Source organism: Thermobia domestica, chromosome 10 (assembly GCF_964235325.1).
Source record: "Thermobia domestica chromosome 10, izTheDome1.hap1.1, whole genome shotgun sequence".
Taxonomy (NCBI): Eukaryota; Metazoa; Arthropoda; class Insecta; order Zygentoma; family Lepismatidae; genus Thermobia; species Thermobia domestica.
This window is the reverse complement of record NC_137463.1, coordinates 268,770,273-268,787,422: the sequence shown is the minus strand read 5'-3', so window position 1 is coordinate 268,787,422 and position 17,150 is coordinate 268,770,273. Positions and strand designations below refer to the sequence as shown.

Here is a 17,150-nt window from a genome sequence, read left to right as displayed (position 1 = left end):
ACACAAATGAAAATAACACAATATAAATACACTACATTATTAAAAAACTTCACTACATATGGTTGTGGTTAGCTACATTTTACTTTCTTTCTCTATTCTTTTGGTGCTCAAAATCCTCTGCGCATTGAGATTGTGGCCGGCATAGAGGATTTACGCTTTTCGCTACCTCTCATAAAACTCGGACCCTCTGGACAACCTAGCACAGGTAGACACTCATATAACATATTGACACAACTTAAACCTAAAATCCCTATCCTAACCTAGCTACACTATACTAACTTAACCTAAGCAAGGAAAAAAAAAAGTCATACACATGTTTATGAAGCACCATTCTCATTTATGCATTTACATTTTATTCTGCTACCACATTATAACCAAAGACGCAGTGGCTATTTACTTTAGTGTCGCTCTGAAATTCTGAGTTTTCTTAAAAAAAAAACTAAAATATTTCTACTAGTAATCATTAGAACTGTAATTTTTAAAACTCGATGGGTATCAGAATAAAATCACTGAGATTTAACCTATTGACGATAGTTTCCTGTTACCGGTACGCAATATTCATGTACCCTTGCACTTGACTTCAGCCGTGATTTCTGACACTTACTTCCAAAATTATTATAACGCTTAGAATTATTTTAAAAAACCAAAGAAAACATGCCAAGTTGTACAAATTAATTTCGAGCAGTACTACCAAAAAAAAAAATGAATAATTTAGAGGTTTCAAGGAATCGAAACATCTCTTTCACTGGGGGAAAATGTGTGTGTGGTACACACATTTTCTTGTTGTTATGACAATCGCTCTGCGTTGAGATAATTCTAGCTTTCTCCCCCCCCCCCAACTGAATGAATTCACGATGTCACATTGTCCAGACCCGCATGTGAGAGGTGTTGGGGAAAACTTAATGCACTTAGCACATCATATTGCAAATTTTACACTTTCACAAGAAAACCACACTTGTTTGTTCCGCCAAGACAAGGAATTTAGAAGTTGTCAATACCTGAATTAAATTTTGTTTCCACTAGTTTCCTACTTACATGAATCCATTCCACGTCGATTTTCCAAACTGAGTTTAAAATTATGATGAATAGTTTCCACTAAATCCTCTTACGGGATTTCCTTAGTGGTTAAAAAAAAAAATATATATTTCCATCCACAAATAACTGCGATGTCGTTCCTAGTGACAATGGAATGCCACTCAACTACTTCTTCTCTGATGCTAACACACCAAACTCAAGATTTGAGTATTTTGCCACTGTCTTATTCTGCTTCTACAACAATTTCTCGCTGTTCGAGAACGTAAAAGTTTTCAAGAAGCACCATTCCATACGAACAACACTGATGTAAGACGAGAAAACAAGTCACAGTTTTAAAATACTAATTATTTTAGCAATTTTATACAGACGACGAACACTGTACGTCTGTGTCCTATAATGGCTGAAGATGCGAGACAAAGAACAATGAGAAGATGATCCCTAATTGGAAGATAATTGTGACGTAACTATCGGATGATAGGCTTCGGTGCTGAGATCAAAGAAAGCCGAAAATCTCTGCCACAGCTGTGATTGCGGATGATCCAATCAAATAATTTTACTCCGAAAACAAAGAGATGCACCAAGAAGAAATTATGGCTGACTTTCTTAATTTGGAATTTTGAAGAAAATTTACGAAATGAAAATTTTAGTTTTTTTGTGAAGATTCCCTATGCCGAAATATCTATAAAAATAAACTGAAAACCATTTAAAAAGCTAAAATATACACTTATTTTCTAAAATAATGTTATATTGTTGGCTAAATACGTAAAATATACAAAATATAATTACTAATCATGTATTCTTCATTTAATACTCGTTGAAACGATTTACTTAACTGAAATTACGCAAAATTTGCGACCTACAGTTTCCTACTACAAAATAAAACATGTTTTTCTGACATTCTCAATAAAGTTAAAATTCCCTTTCAATATACAAGGTGCCCAAAAGCACCGGGCCATGTTACGTTATGCCGAGCATAAGGTAAGACTATGACTTACCATTCCCAAGATATTTGCCAAAGAAGTTCCGATTTCGGGAGATTTAAGAAGCCATATCTCGGGAACCGTAAGTCATAGAGAGATTATACTGGTGTTTATCAATATGTAAAAGCATGGTAAACATTTTGGTACCAAATAGTTACCGGTGGCCACTGTCCAACTGGCCAGTGGTTTGGCCAATGGGCAGTTGGCCAGTAGCCACCAGTTAATATCGGTACGAAAATGTTTAGCATTCTATTAGGGATTGATTACCACCAATATCATCTCTCTATGACTTACCATTCCCGTGATATTGGCCAAAAAAATGACCAATTTCTACATTTTTAACGAGCCATATCTCGGGAACCGTAAGTCATAGAGAGATTATACTGGTGTTGATCAATATCTACGAGAATGGTGAACATTTTGTTAACAAATAGCAACCGGTGGCCACTGGTTATATCTTCATTCTCAATACATAACGGTGATAATAAATAAAAAAAAAAAAAAAAAAAAAAACAGTTAATTTATTTAATTCAACAGATCCCCTAATATGCAGGTTCCAAATATCTATTGAATTTAATCAAATACATTTAATATACAATTTCATATAATTTTCGAAAAAATTAATTCTTTTTAAGTTCGTTCTGGCAATGCTCTTTGAGCATCCTTAACTGTTTCTTTCTTGTTTTCAGTTCAAAGAGAAAAAAACAATGAAAAGGACTTTGCTGCATCTGCGAAGAGGACATTGTTGCTAGTAAAAAGGAAAATTTTCTTTTTCTTTTCTTTTTTTGTTTCACCACCAATTTGTAACAGCGGAATATCATAAATACTGTAGGCATAACAATGGAAAGGAAGAACTTGTTTCTTATTACTCCCTTTTTAATCAATATTCCTTACTATTAGAAAGAAGAAAAGACATTTTAGGAACTGTCAATTTTTGTGCAATTAACGAATAACTTGTGAAACACTTTTCTTGTTTTGCGAAATATTCTCTCAATTAGTTTCAAAGCGGCTGACTAACATGTGGAGCTCATGTAAGAAGAAATGAAAGTACGCTGAAATTATTGCACTCCAAAAGGTTAATTTTTAGTCCATTCTCCGTGGCAATTGAAACGCAATTCATGTAACTTTCTTAACTCCACGGAAAGACAAATAACCAATACGTACTCACTCCACGGCAAATATTATAGAGCACCATTTTTCCTATGAACCAGTAATACACACAAAAACTTTACATTTCGAAATTAAACAATATACATTAAGAGATCCTTCAAAAAAAGGTCGGGGGGGGGGGGACTGCCCCTCCTAATCGCTGTTCCTGCATACATATAATGCAAACTGATACTACCGTTACAAATTTTTATTGTTTAAAGAATTATGCGTGGTGAAGCATGTGTTGCTGTGTATACCACAAAAAAAGGAGGTTTATTTAAGCGAAGTCGAAAACGATAAAACTATTAATGATCAAATAAGTAGGAGAAAATAATGACAAAGTGAGCGTCTTGTGGGTTTCTTCCATAGCATTTTCTTCTGGATCGAAACCTGTCACGTTTGAGATTCAAATGACGGGTTTGCAATACTGACCATGGGCGCCAGAAGAGGGAGGACAGCGTGTGACCCGGTCCCCCTGACTCACGGAAATGTATACGTAATATAGCAAACCACGTATATTAAATACCACAAACGTAATACAGCAATCATGGAATGGGTCCTACCAGTATTTTGGTATGGAGGGACTGAAACCATCAGCTGAGTACGAATAGTGCAAATCAAAGGCGTACACATGCTTAAAGAAATAGATTGTACAATTGATAATAATTTAGATCAATTTTAAGCCTAAAAATAACTGATCAAATATATGTGTCACTGTTAATACTAAACAAATTGAAAATAGTTCGGAAACAGTATCGGTAATATCGGCGTCCATTTGTTTATACTGATACTCCCAAAAGTGATCGATATAACCGATACCGATATATCGGTATATCCTTAGTAAAACTCTGATGATTAAGGTATCTTTTTCTTCAGTACGAAAAACAACGTTCATTAGTCGATATTAATTTCCTAGTACAGCTGGGGGGGAGGGGAATTTTGCAAAATGTAGTGTGCCTAAACTTGACCGCCACCACAGGGCAGTAAGATAAGAAAAAGGGTTATTCGGTAACAAATGTTACAAAAGGGTGTCTACTAAAATTCCAAAATGAAATTTCGTGACCGTTTCTTTATCAAACCATAATTTTTTTTTAACATTCTCAAGAGCGAATTTGGGTGCGAATTAGGCCGAATTTTCATGCATGCGATAGAAGCGTGCTTGGTATATGATTTGGTATCGCTGAAAGCCGACCATCGACATTTTTGGTGATCAATTTTGACATTTTATACAGCAAAATTATCCAGTCTGTACTTATATTTGAACAGATATTTAAAAAATAGTGACTCAAAAGCTAAATTTCGTGAGTTTATCTTAACTTTCATGACCGTTTTCTGATTTTCGTGACTTCTTCATGACTTTCGTAACCGATAGACACCCTTATATACATTCAACATTGGGCAAGTTTTTACTTCGGTCATTTCATCCAATGAATCGATTCGTAGGGAACTAATTCCTCGAAACCATTCATTAAATATTACTAGGAATCAGCACCTAACATAACATAACCATCGACACTGTCATCACATGACTGCATACCAGCGATGAATATAGAACAAATACATCCTTAAAACAGGAACCAAAAAAATACAAATCCCTGAATCGAATAAAATAGCCAAAATAAAAACTTGCCGAACGCAAGTTTTTAGTAATTTCATTCAATGAATCGATTCGTAGGGAACTAGTTCCTCGGAACAATTCATTAAATATGAAATCCTTAAGTTTAACGTCCTACGATTATGCAAAGGAGACGGTGATAATGAGTGCAATGATGGAATGAAGACAGTGGGAGGAAACGGAAGAACCCGGAGAAAACCCACGAGCATGGTGTTTATTCGCCACAAAGTCCAAACAGCGCGAGTTGGAATCGAACCAGGGACCCCAAGCACCAGAGGTGAACGCTCTACCACTGAGCCACCGCGACCCCAAATTAAATATGTCAAACGATTCATCAGTTGGGCATTTGTGCCGTATCGCCGGACCACATTGAAAACTGAAAAAAGGATTAATATGTATTGCATTCGGTTATATTTTGTTGGATTACATTAAGTTACATTAGGCGTGCAGTATTACTTTAATACGGATCCATAGTATTAGTAGTAGTAGAAGCAGGAGTAAGAGTAGTAATAGTAGTAGCAGGAACGGGTTAGAATCACGGCAGCGATTGGTTGGGCTCTGTTCTCGACATGAAATGGCAAATTAAAGACTTCCCAAATTTTTTCTGTACATTTTACAATTTATGGATCCATAAAGTAAAACAAGTGTACCTCTCCGCGAAATAGTCCATCCGCCTCCACATCTAGAGCCGCTAACAACATGAAAAACTATCAAGAAATACAACCACTTTCTTAACTTTTATTATGCCCCTTACGTGCCTTGTACTCATTCTTCCTCACAAACTTAAATATATTCTCCAATTGATCCGGTAAATTTTTTAAAATTGGTCCGGCGATACGGCACTTAACCCAAAGGTTGAATAAAAATTCGCATTGGATTGGATATTGAGTTGGCAAGTCTTTACTTTGACTTGGACAGTGACTGCAAACGATTTGTCTAATCCGGTTCCCAAAGCAGTTTAGGAATCACATTGAAGTTGCTCCACCCGATCGTGACGTAATGTCACGTCGTATTATCAAGATGCTAAAGGTGGAATAAAATGAGCCCTCCGGAGCTTCCAACCCTCTTCGCTCGCTCAGCTATGTTTCGTAACTTAAGTAAATCACTTTTCTTTTTATCAACAGTGTTATGTGTAAAGACTGGACTAGGTATATACCACATGACAGCACCAAAGGCACAAAAAGTTCCAGGATGTGATTGAACCTATAAGAACCGATTGAAATCACTGTCCGAGTCAGAGTAAGATATTGCCTTTGAGTCTAGCGTTCCGTTCAGCGGCGAGAATGTATAAGACGTTGAGCTAAGGCGTAACAGCTCGCGCCGGAAATCGGACCGGCTTTTCGACACCGAAGGCTTGTACGCAACCCACATAGCCACGAGAGAGCTCCTTTTTAAACTTGAAAATTGATCATAAGCCATACGCAAATTAAATGTGAAAGTTAACATTGTAATTTTGATGTATATTTTGACGTTGTCTATTGCCATAATTGGTTCAAGGACAATAAAATTATTATTATTATTATTATTATTATTATTATTATTACTACTTAAAGTGTACTACAAGAGTATACATACCAATATTCGGTGCAATATAAACACATTATATTCCCGCCAAGTGTCTACAGTTAGTTTATTGTAATTGACACTATTGTTCTGTTTCACGGAATTCAGTGTTCAGTCTTATCACACTATCAGGTTTACTCTTCAGACAATGAGAAAGGTAGATTCTGAAATTCAAGATGTGATGGTTTATAACCATTTTATGTAGGCGCCATAATTTGAATTGAAATAGTAATGCAGCATAAAGGTACAGCTGCTGGTAAGTCACAGCCTACGTGCGCAGTGTTGCCGAAATGTTTACGCAAAGAATCACTGGCTCCAATTTTTGGTGAACATGCTTAAAAACACGCCTATATACTTCCGACATAATAATTTTCTATTACTTGTTTTTATAATGCATAATTTTATATCAAAACAACAATTATGGGTGCCCACTAAGGCTAATTTAGATCCATACATAAATTTATTTCATGTTTACTATTTTTTAGTTAATGAATTTCGTGTATTTTAACAATCATTTTTTAGGTACGAACTTACTTCCTCTATACAGATTCACATTAGGGTGGGGTTTAATATACGTACACGACGATAAGAATAATTGTTATCAAGGGAGCCGATCCCCCCCCCAAAAGCTCATGTGGGCCCCTATTATATTTATGAATATACAATATTTGGCATAATTTGAATGTAATTTATCTTAAAATCCATCCAACACGTACACTATATAATCGTTGCGTTGACAAAAACCGCTACGCAATGAGGCCAAAAATGGTCCACTCAATATTACAATTGTTTTTTTTTTTTCATCCCATAAGTCTGGCAATTGTTGCAAGCTGTCCCAATGGTGCCAACCAGTGGGATAAATCCCATATGATGAGAGTTTTGACCTTATTTTCTTGGAAAGGGATAATAAGCAGTATATATGGGATTTTTCGAAAAGATCGAAATTTACATGTTATTTATTTAGATATTGTAAAAAGTGACTAACACAGAGAAATTTAATTTTTAATATTATAGCGTACTTTTAATTAGTATAACGTGGGAAATTCAACGTAAAATAGGATTTTTTTGCCTCTCAACATGGGATTTCATAATGTTTCAGGTTGGCATCACTGAACTGTCCCATTATGCTTTGCGTTAATTGACGAGTTAATGATCGGCCATTTTTGCGTAAGTAGAAATTATTATGTTTGTTGGCACATATTTTCCTGTATTTCAGTTGTGATACATGCTTTTTTCATCTGGTATAAAAGAATATGTTCTATTCTTTAGGTGAGTTATGTAAAGAATGGCTACAAGTGGCGCTAACAGCACTCCTTTGGGCAGATTGAATCCTGTTTTGGGGAGTGGGAAGAAGCCATTTGGAACGTCTTTACTGAATCCTAGTTACATGCATACCAGCAATTCTACCAATAGCGGTATGGGGAAAGATGGTGGAATGAAAAGAGAATATGACGGTAAGTTTGTAATTTCTTATATTTTTCCATTATTTTTTTTTTTGAAATTTCCTTACAAGACGTCCTCAGAAAAAAAAATTGACACGAGTACATTTAAGTACGCGCGCATTTTTAATAAAATTGCCTGTTAAGTACGTTCAGCAACCGTATAACTCACAGAATATTTACATCATGTTATCAAATATATTGTTTGCACATTAATTTCTTATGTGGACTTGTATTATCTTGTGCAAATTCACTTAAAGTGTTGATGAACTATGGGTAGGAAACAACATGAGCATGTAAGTTTATTGTGAAACAACGAAGTCTTTTGTTCCAAAATAAATTTGCAGGGGGAGGACGCCGAGGTTTCTCCTGACGTGATTCGTGCCACTTAGACGTTATGTTGATTCCCTGCGCCGTTAGGCGTAGTTATACAGTAAACTTACATGTTCATGTTGCAGGGTTTTTGCTGCGGACTGTACGTGTGTCATATAACTTGTAGTATCGCCAGATCACACGAAAATCGAAAATAAATTAGAATATTTTTTAGTATCTCCTTCAGAATACTAGGTTATGACGCTGGCTTACTCGGTGGTGTATAAAACACGAACCAACTTGTGCTAGGTGGCCACTAAAAAAAAAAAAAGAATGCTGTCTAAATGAGACAGGGCAGGAGTATAGCAGGAAGGCCCGAGCGGTAGCTAAGGGATGCGTTCGTAGGAAGCAGGTGCGTCAGCGGCGGTGGGTATAGGCATAAACCAGCGTAGTGGAAAAAATTTATTTCATAAGATCTGTTGCATAGCAATGGGGGAGATTCTAAATGCCATCCAAATAACAGTACGAAAATGCGTTAAAATGGGTTTGGTTGGATGTTCCTTTTCTTTTCTGTTCTATCGATTCGTTTCCACATAATAACCTGTTCACCTGTTTAGGTAGACCATGCCATTCACACAATTTCAACGTCATCCTTATTTTTGTATAACTCGATAAATACACGATATAACACACTCTTGTCATTTACGCACCATTTGCACACTGGCTTTCCCTTAAAGCGTAACAAGTGTACCTCTCCATCGAATAGTCTCTTCCATTTCCATATACAGTGCCGCTTACATCAAAAACAACTAACAAGTATTTTCTTAACTTTAGCTATTCCCCTCCCCTTATTTTCATTAATTCTTTCTCAGAAACCAAAATAAATTCCCCAATTCGTATATTTTCTAAAATTGGCCCGGTGATATATCAGTTAACCCAGATTGAGTACACGCATAAATATGAGAACAACAAAGGTAAACGCTATCCAATTTTTGCTTGGTGGTGGCCACTAACGTACTGCCTTACTTCTGGCGCACCACTAGAAAGAATTGTTAAAAAATTATAATTTTTTCACTGACTTCTTTCTTATTGCCCCCTAGAAGATTTCTGATGAGCGAATTAAAAAAAAAAAAAAAAAAAAAAGCTTTTCGTAGATAAAATTCAAGAGGCTACCACAAGTACTTGTTGCAAAATTACATTTCTTTCGCGATTTGCATATAAATACGGAATCTGAATGTATGGCATAGAAACTGCAGTTCAAACGAAACAAACCCACTTGTGCTAAGTCGCCACTAGAATGCACAAATGGCTTCTAGCCGAGTCGGGACAGGGCAAAGCTGTTGTGCCGGTGCCCTACCGCTTGGGTGGGTCGGAAAGCGGTAGTCGCTTCAGGAGATAATAAATCAAGTAGGTTCTGGCAGTGGTACCAAGTCTCAGTAGCATTTGTTATAACTAGTTTCATAGTACTAACATTCCACTTGTAACCACAAAACAGCTTGGCTACCAAGAGAACGTCTCTGATGGAAAAGTAACATCTAATAGAGCCGTCTTTCATATACTTTTAATTATTTTATCCGTTGTAAAGCACTTGTAATGATTTTACACTAGTAACTCTACACTTGTTTTACATTGTATCAGGGTTGGCTGGTTTAAACCAAAAACCAAAAAAATGTTCGTAAAAATGTAAGTGTTTGTAAAAATCTTGATGAATACATTTGTGGGTTATCACGTTTCACTCCCGTATATTATTCGTATTATTTTCAGACCTAAATTCCCCATTCATTAGTCATAGCTGTTTCGAAAATAATCTACCTATACATGGATTTTTTTTTTTTTTTTTTTTACTTGTTTGCACTTAAAAAAAAAAAAGTATGTAATATAAAGCAAAGGAAATGTAGTTGCATTGTTTCTTGTTCCAGATTAGAATTAACACCGTTATAGCAAACAAAATTAGTTACGAATTTTTACCACACATATATATACTCCATTATACATATATTCTTTTCACTGTATCTCTTGGTAGCTACGTACTAAAATAAAGTTGTGAAACCAGGCTTGTACGAAGAAAACGACTGCAGAAAGAAATTATAATTAGGGTCATTCCATATCAAATCATCCATAGAAACAGGCATTCTGCACCCGACCATCTCAGAATTGAATGAAAATTGGTAGACTTGTAGATTGTCGGATCCTGATTCCAACGAGCCCAACGGTTTTGAAATCGGTCCATTGGTTCAAAAGTTATTAGCTTTTGAAATTTAAGCTTAAACTGCAAAAAAGCAGTCGCAAATCGCGTTTTTTGCTTCAAGGTCATAGAGGAAAATGGGTATAACTTCCTTTGTAATAAAGATAGAGGAGAACTGTTCTCCAGGAATAGGTCCCAAATAAAGAAATATGGTGTTAGAAATTAAGCTTATCGGGATGTAAATCAATGCTAGACCACCAATATTATTAATTCATTATTTAAAGCACAACTATTTTAAAAATTCATATTCAGTAAATTCATCATCATCGTCATCATAAGTATTTTGCCTTTATTGGCAGGTCACTTGCCGCAGCTGAGAAGCTTCCATGCTCCACGGTCCTCCTCTAACCTTTTCGTCTTCGCGTATGATCTTTCTGTTTTTATATCCATTAATTGTAGTCTTCTTCGCCCCCTCTATCTCTTTCCCGCAACCATACCCTCTAGGACGTCCCTCATGATACAATCTCTTCTTAGGCAATGTCCCAACCAGTTTGTCTTCCTCTTCCTAATAATATCTAAAAGTGTTCTTTTCTCACAAACCATTTCTAACACTCTCTCATTCGTTTTCCGCTCGACCCAACTAATTCTTTCCATTCTTCTCCACACCCACATTTCGAAGGCTTCCAGTCGATTTTCGTCACCTTTACGTAATGTCCACGTTTCCGCCCCATACAGTACAACACTCCACACGAAGCACTTTATGAGTCTTTTTCTCAACTTTTTATTCAGGGTCCCACAAAACACTTTTCTTCCTCCTAAAGGCTTCTTTCGCCATTCCTATCCTTGCTTTTATTTCACGTTCGCAGTTCATGTTATTACTAAGAATACTACCCAGATATCGAAAACTATTCACTTGTTCTATTTTCTCCCCTCCTACTTTTATATTTGATACAGACCCCTTCGTTCCAATCACCATGGCTTTTGTCTTTCTAACATTTATTTTCATCCCATATTACTCTACACACTCTACACACATGCGTTATTTATTACAAAGAAGACGGAACTCTCAAACACAAGAATATCTCCATTCTCAGCGATGATTTGGAACATGATGTTTCAATGGTCTTCGAGACGCAACGGCTACTCTCAGTGTATGTCAGAAATGAACTTCCTAAATTGGTGGAAGTTGAGTATTTCACAGACGGTTGTGCGGGTCAGTATAAGAACTGCAAATCGTTCTTGAATCCGTGCCATCATGAGGAAGGCTTTAATTTGAAAGCAAAGTGGTCATTCTTCGCAACAAGCCACGGCAAATCGCCTTGCGATGGCATTGGAGGAACTATCAAGCGCTCTGTCACAAAAGCAAGTCTACAAAGGACTGTAAGTGGACATATCATGAATACAGCAGTCATGTATGAATACTGTCGAGATCACATAGAAGGTGTTCTGTTTTATTACGTAGCAAAAGAAGATACAGTTTTAGAAACGTCTTAAAAACCTTGGGGGGAGGTATGGAAAATTGACCTATTAACCTTCTCCTCCCACTACATGGTAGTAAAACAAACATTTTCTCCGAAATCCGGTGTTGCCAAGAAATTCAAGCTAGCTGACAATTTTCGACCAGAGGGGTGAGTGCGTATTCCTCTCTGTCACTTGAGAAAGGTTTTGACGAAAAAAAAAAAAAAAAAAAAGTAGCGTGGAAACTCCGAATGGTTTGTGTTCTTTTGTTATTTGACACTTTGAGTGGAAAAATCTTCGTTCTTCCTTTGGAGAGGAACAAAATTCGAACTGGACGGCAGCTCTCGGCAAAAATAGGGGGTGAGCAAAAGCTGATCTTCTCAGTCATATGAATATGGAATGGAATGTCTCAAATGTTTTAGCGAAGAAAAAAGTAGTCTGGAAACTCCGAGTGCTTGATGTTGCTGTTATTTGACACTTTCAACCTGCTTTCAACAGAATATTTCTTTTTCCATTGAGAAGGAATGATCTATATATGCAGGCAAATTGGTCAGTGTTTGTTTATTTCCCCCTTCTCTATATAGAAAGAAAGAACCCAATGTGTAAGCCATTAATCACAGTGTAATGGGGACCAAAGCTATGGCAACGTCGTTGAACATAAGTTAAGTTACAATGTCACTAGTAAGAGGATATGATTGTTCGGACAGTTCCGATTACCACCCACTAAGGCTTTTAAGATCCTGCCAGTTCTCTATGCCTCCCATTCGAGAAAAACTGAAGAAGAGATTCACGGCAGCAAGAACAGTTCCTGGCACTAGAAGTCTGCACTATTTTCAACACATTTCAGAGATGAAGATAGTGCTAAGATGTTAAGCAGTGATGAGAATTTCAGTGTTACATCCAGTTTTACATTGTCAGTAGACCTTCCTATGCCAACAGTGTCAGTGAATAGCTATTGCGCATGTGTTTATATGGGTGATTGGTTTATTGGAATCATAACAAAAGTTCAGGAAGATGAAGTAGATGCTGATGTCCTGTTCATGCACCCTCATGGGCCATCTTCTTCTTTTTACTGGCCGTCAAATACGGACTCATGGCCTGTACCTTTCACCAACATATTAACACCTACCATTACAGGAAGAACATATAAGCTGTCAGATACTTCCAGTAAATTAGTGGCAAAAAAATGGGCAGAATATGTGCAAAGGCATTAGAGGGTAAGAAGCCTACACTTTGAATTTTTGTTTTTCAACATTTATGTGTTTCTGTTACAAGTTTCTTGCAGTGTGATGTGTAACTAGTGGACATTGCTAAGAACATTTAGTACTATTTTTAATGCATTATTAACAAGCAATGTGGTATTTAGACCTACTTTACGTTAATTAACTAGGCCTATATTCATCTCATTATCAAAAAATAAGGAATTTTCAGTTTTTATTTTTTTCTGTGTGTTCCTTTAGAGATCCCATCAATTTTTTCATTGAGATTATTGTACATGTTGTCAGCTATCTTCTAAAAAAAAAAAAAAAAAAAAATCATAAAGATTGGAAGTGGGGCTCATGAGTTATGGGAACTTAAAGATTAAAAAACGTTGGTCTTTTTCAACTCTCCTTTTTTTGTGCATTAGCACTCATAATAAATTCCATTGAAGGAATTACAACTCAATCTTTTTTTTTTTTTTTTTTTTTTTTTTTTTTTTTTTTTTTTTTTTTTTTTTTTTTTTACCTGAAAGTAAATTACATGAGTTCAAAATCAAAAAAAAGAAAAATCATGGCTCTATCTTTACTACAAAGGAAGTTATACCCATTTTCCTCTATGACCTTGAAGCAAAAAACGCGATTTGCGACTGCTTTTTTGCAGTTTAAGCTTAAATTTCAAAAGCTAATAACTTTTGAACCAATGGACCGATTTCAAAACCGTTGGGCTCGTTGGAATCAGGATCCGACAATCTATAAGTCTACCAATTTTCATTCAATTCTGAGATGGTCGGGTGCAGAATGCCTGTTTCTATGGATGATTTGATATGGAATGACCCTAATTATAATTTCTTTCTGCAGTCGTTTTCTTCGTACAAGCCTGGTTTCACAACTTTATTTTAGTACGTAGCTACCAAGAGATACAGTGAAAAGAATATATGTATAATGGAGTATATATATGTGTGGTAAAAATTCGTAACTAATTTTGTTTGCTATAACGGTGTTAATTCTAATCTGGAACAAGAAACAATGCAACTACATTTCCTTTGCTTTATATTACATACTTTTTTTTTAAGTGCAAACAAGTAAAAAAAAAAAAAAAAAATCCATGTATAGGTAGATTATTTTCGAAACAGCTATGACTTGGCGCGAAGCTAGCCATGAGAGTGGTGAGTTGCACAAAGTGAAAGCGCTGTGGTCAGTATCTATGAGGTGTTAGCCAATTGTTTTCGCGCTGTTGTAGAAACGTCGTGCTGTGCGACTCGATTCAGGGGTGCACGTACGAATGCTAACACAGGGTGGCCACTCACCTGGAAAACCGGGAAAAGTCAGTGAAATTTTTAATTCTGGAAAAGTCAGGGAATTTTGATGAAAAACCGGGAATTTTTACTCGGGGGAAAATTTACGTTCTGCTGTATTCCTAGCCATTTAGGCGGTTTATTTATATTAAAAATAGCTTTGGTCGCTGGGGGCTTCGCCCCCAGATCTCTCATTCGTTCCAGGTTTCGTTTATCTAGCTCTGCTGGTTTGGGCTGTGCATACTTTCTTCATGTTCTTTTGTCATTTAGTGCTGCCCATGAATTGAGCTGGAGCGAAATCGGGATCATTTTGTAATTAACACACTTGTTTTGTTCGATGGCTGCTCGATTTTCAGAATTCGCTCGTGGCTGCGCCCCTGCTTCCCGTTTTGGTAGTCACGTGATTAATATAAAGGCTGAACGGTAGTTGAGTTCTGCCGGAAGAGTTCCGAATGTGTGTCGAATTCCACAAAATGTGTGGAATTTTGGTTAATGCATGTATTTCTATGTGGAATCAAAAACTGTGTGGATTCCACATGCATTTGTACTCAGTGGCGGCAGTACTTTCTGCGACACACAATTAATTGACTATGCTTTTTACAGATATTTGACCTTTTGACCACCAATTTGAGGTAATGGCATTCCCCTCCCCCTAGTTTTTACACCCAATTCCGCTTCTGCATGTACTACTGTTCTTTAAAAAAAAAAAAAAAAAAAAAAAAATCAGCTACAAACAAAATTTTCTGATTTCTTAAAAGCACATTTTATTAGAGCTCATTTACTTCAGTTCCGTTGTTTTGTTACACAATATTTCCTATATATGTCGACCTGTTCCCCGGTTGCATAACCACCGCACGCCATTGCTGGCACGACAAAACCTTTGGGACCCGGGCCTACCTAAAGTTGTTAATGCCGGCTTTCTAGACCGAAGTCCGCTACTTCTTAATACAGGTAGCTCCATAGTTCTCCTCTTCATACTCTCTGGGGAAAGGGGCTATTATTAGCCACATGGAAGGCAAAAAAAACACACTGCAGCTGTGAAGAACTCTAGTAACTCGGCCGATAACAACTTTTTGTCAGCAAAAGAATGCAGTGGAATGTAGTGGTCAGAGTCCAGGTCCTTCTTGTCCCGCTGAAGAACTGGTTGCAAGTAAAGAGATGCTGGTGGCTTCCGAAGAATCTATTAAAAATAAATATGCTAATGTTATGGAGTCGTTTCGAGTGTCTGAGTCAGTAACTAAAACTGAAGTTCTGTGGTGTTTGCAGGCAGTAATGGAACACTTGTCATTCCGATCTGCTTTCCGACTGGCAACAAATTTCAAGCTCATGTTCCCTGATAGCGAAATTTGTAGTAAGATGCAATTACAACGTACCAGATTAGCTTATACTATCGTTCATGGTCTTGGACGACTTTTTAAAGGTGGTCTTCTCAAAGAAATAGAAGCTTGCAAGCATTATGTTATTGGGTTTGATGAAAGCCTTAACAAAGTCTCGCAAAAGCAGCAAATAGACCTTCGGACATTCAACGTCAGCAGACATTCAAGTTAGTTTCAAGAATGGTATCTTAGGTTTGGACCTCAAGAAAATTGGTCAAGTTTCGATAGATGGCTCACATGTTAACTTCAAATTTTTAAGTGACCTGCAGAAAGATCTTGCAAGTTCACCTTCAGATCCAATTCTTCTTGATATTGAAAGTTGTTGGCTGCATACTATGAATTGTGCTTTTAAAGCTGCAATGCAAGCAACAGGTTGGAAATTAGAAGAATTCCTAAGGGCGTCTTATAATTTATTCAAAGACGTTCCAGCTCGTCGTGCATAATACATAAGATGCACAGGGTCTTCTGTGTTTCCGAAAAAAATTTGCAGCATTAGATGGACAGAAAATTCAGACGTTGCTTCCCGACCGAACGTAAAGAAATACGTACAGTGGGCTGTTGATGAGAAGAAAGTACCACAGTGCAAAAACTTTGATATTGTAAGACATTTCACAAATGATAACCTGCTTGGTGTAAAACTTGGCTTTTTCACAACATTAGCAAAAACTGTTGAACCTTTCCTGCGTGAATTTCAGGGAGAAGCTCCATTAGCTCCTTTCCTTTACAACTCGCTCCAGGCCAAAGTATTGTCTGTTGCAGGTCGTTTTCTGAAAGATAGTGTTTTGGAAGGTAGGCCATTGGTTAAGATTGATTTCAATAATACCGAAAACTTAAAGCCAGCCAAGTTTGTAAACATTGGGTACACATCAAAGGATGCTATACGAAAAGCCAGTACCGTATCGGATAGACAGATTCTTGAATTTCGACAAAACTATCGCGCATGATGTCAGAAATTCACACTGAAAATAATGGACAGGTCACCTCTAAAATTCAACCTGACAAGAGCAATTTCTTTCCTGGATCCAAGTGTATTTGTTAAGGATGACACTGTAGCTGCAAAGGGATTGTTCAATTGCCTAGAAATTGTAGTATCCAAGAATTGGATTTCAGGAACATTAGCTGATGAAATCCAAGGTGACTTCAAAGTTTTTGCTAAAAATCCTCTTGTATTGGAAGCAATGAGGACTTATGACGGGAAAAGTAAGAGATTAGATGACCATTGGATGGAGATGCTGCATTTAGGTGCATGCTCAATACATATGACTGATTTTGTGAAAGTTCTCCTCATTTTATCTCATGGAAATGCTAGTGTGGAGAGGGGATTTTCAATCAACAAAGAATGTTTAATTGAAAATCAAAGCGAGTTGTCTAATTGCACTCAGGCAGGTCCATGATAAAATTTCAGCTGTGGGTGGTATTGATAAGTTTCCAATTACAAAGAGGGTTGTCCATGCTGCCCGCAATGCTCATGGAGTATATGTTCAGTCTCTGAGGAATCAAGAAGAGGAAGAGAAGAAACAGAAGAGAAATGCCATTAAGGATAA

At 36.8% G+C, this 17,150-nt stretch overlaps 2 protein-coding genes across 3 annotated transcripts in view; one reads left to right on the top strand and one right to left on the bottom strand.

The window, feature by feature from the left end:
• rod (kinetochore component rough deal) overlaps positions 1 to 6,615 on the bottom strand; it is a 224,765-nt gene extending 218,150 nt beyond the window's left edge. The window contains exon 1 of the mRNA XM_081729572.1: positions 6,355 to 6,615. The gene's annotated coding sequence lies outside the window, so the exon portion shown is untranslated. The remainder of the gene's footprint in view (positions 1 to 6,354) is intronic.
• Positions 6,616 to 7,406: 791 nt separating this feature from the next.
• LOC145663215 (uncharacterized) overlaps positions 7,407 to 17,150 on the top strand; it is a 54,936-nt gene continuing 45,192 nt past the window's right edge. The window contains exons 1-2 of one of the 2 annotated variants that reach the window (XM_081729570.1): positions 7,407 to 7,509; positions 7,612 to 7,796. In XM_081729570.1, coding sequence (XP_081585696.1) covers positions 7,628 to 7,796 — 169 coding nt within the window. In that variant the 5' untranslated portion in view covers positions 7,407 to 7,509; positions 7,612 to 7,627. Of the gene's footprint in view, positions 7,510 to 7,592; positions 7,797 to 17,150 lie in introns of both variants that reach the window. The other variant, XM_081729571.1, reaches the window with a different exon arrangement.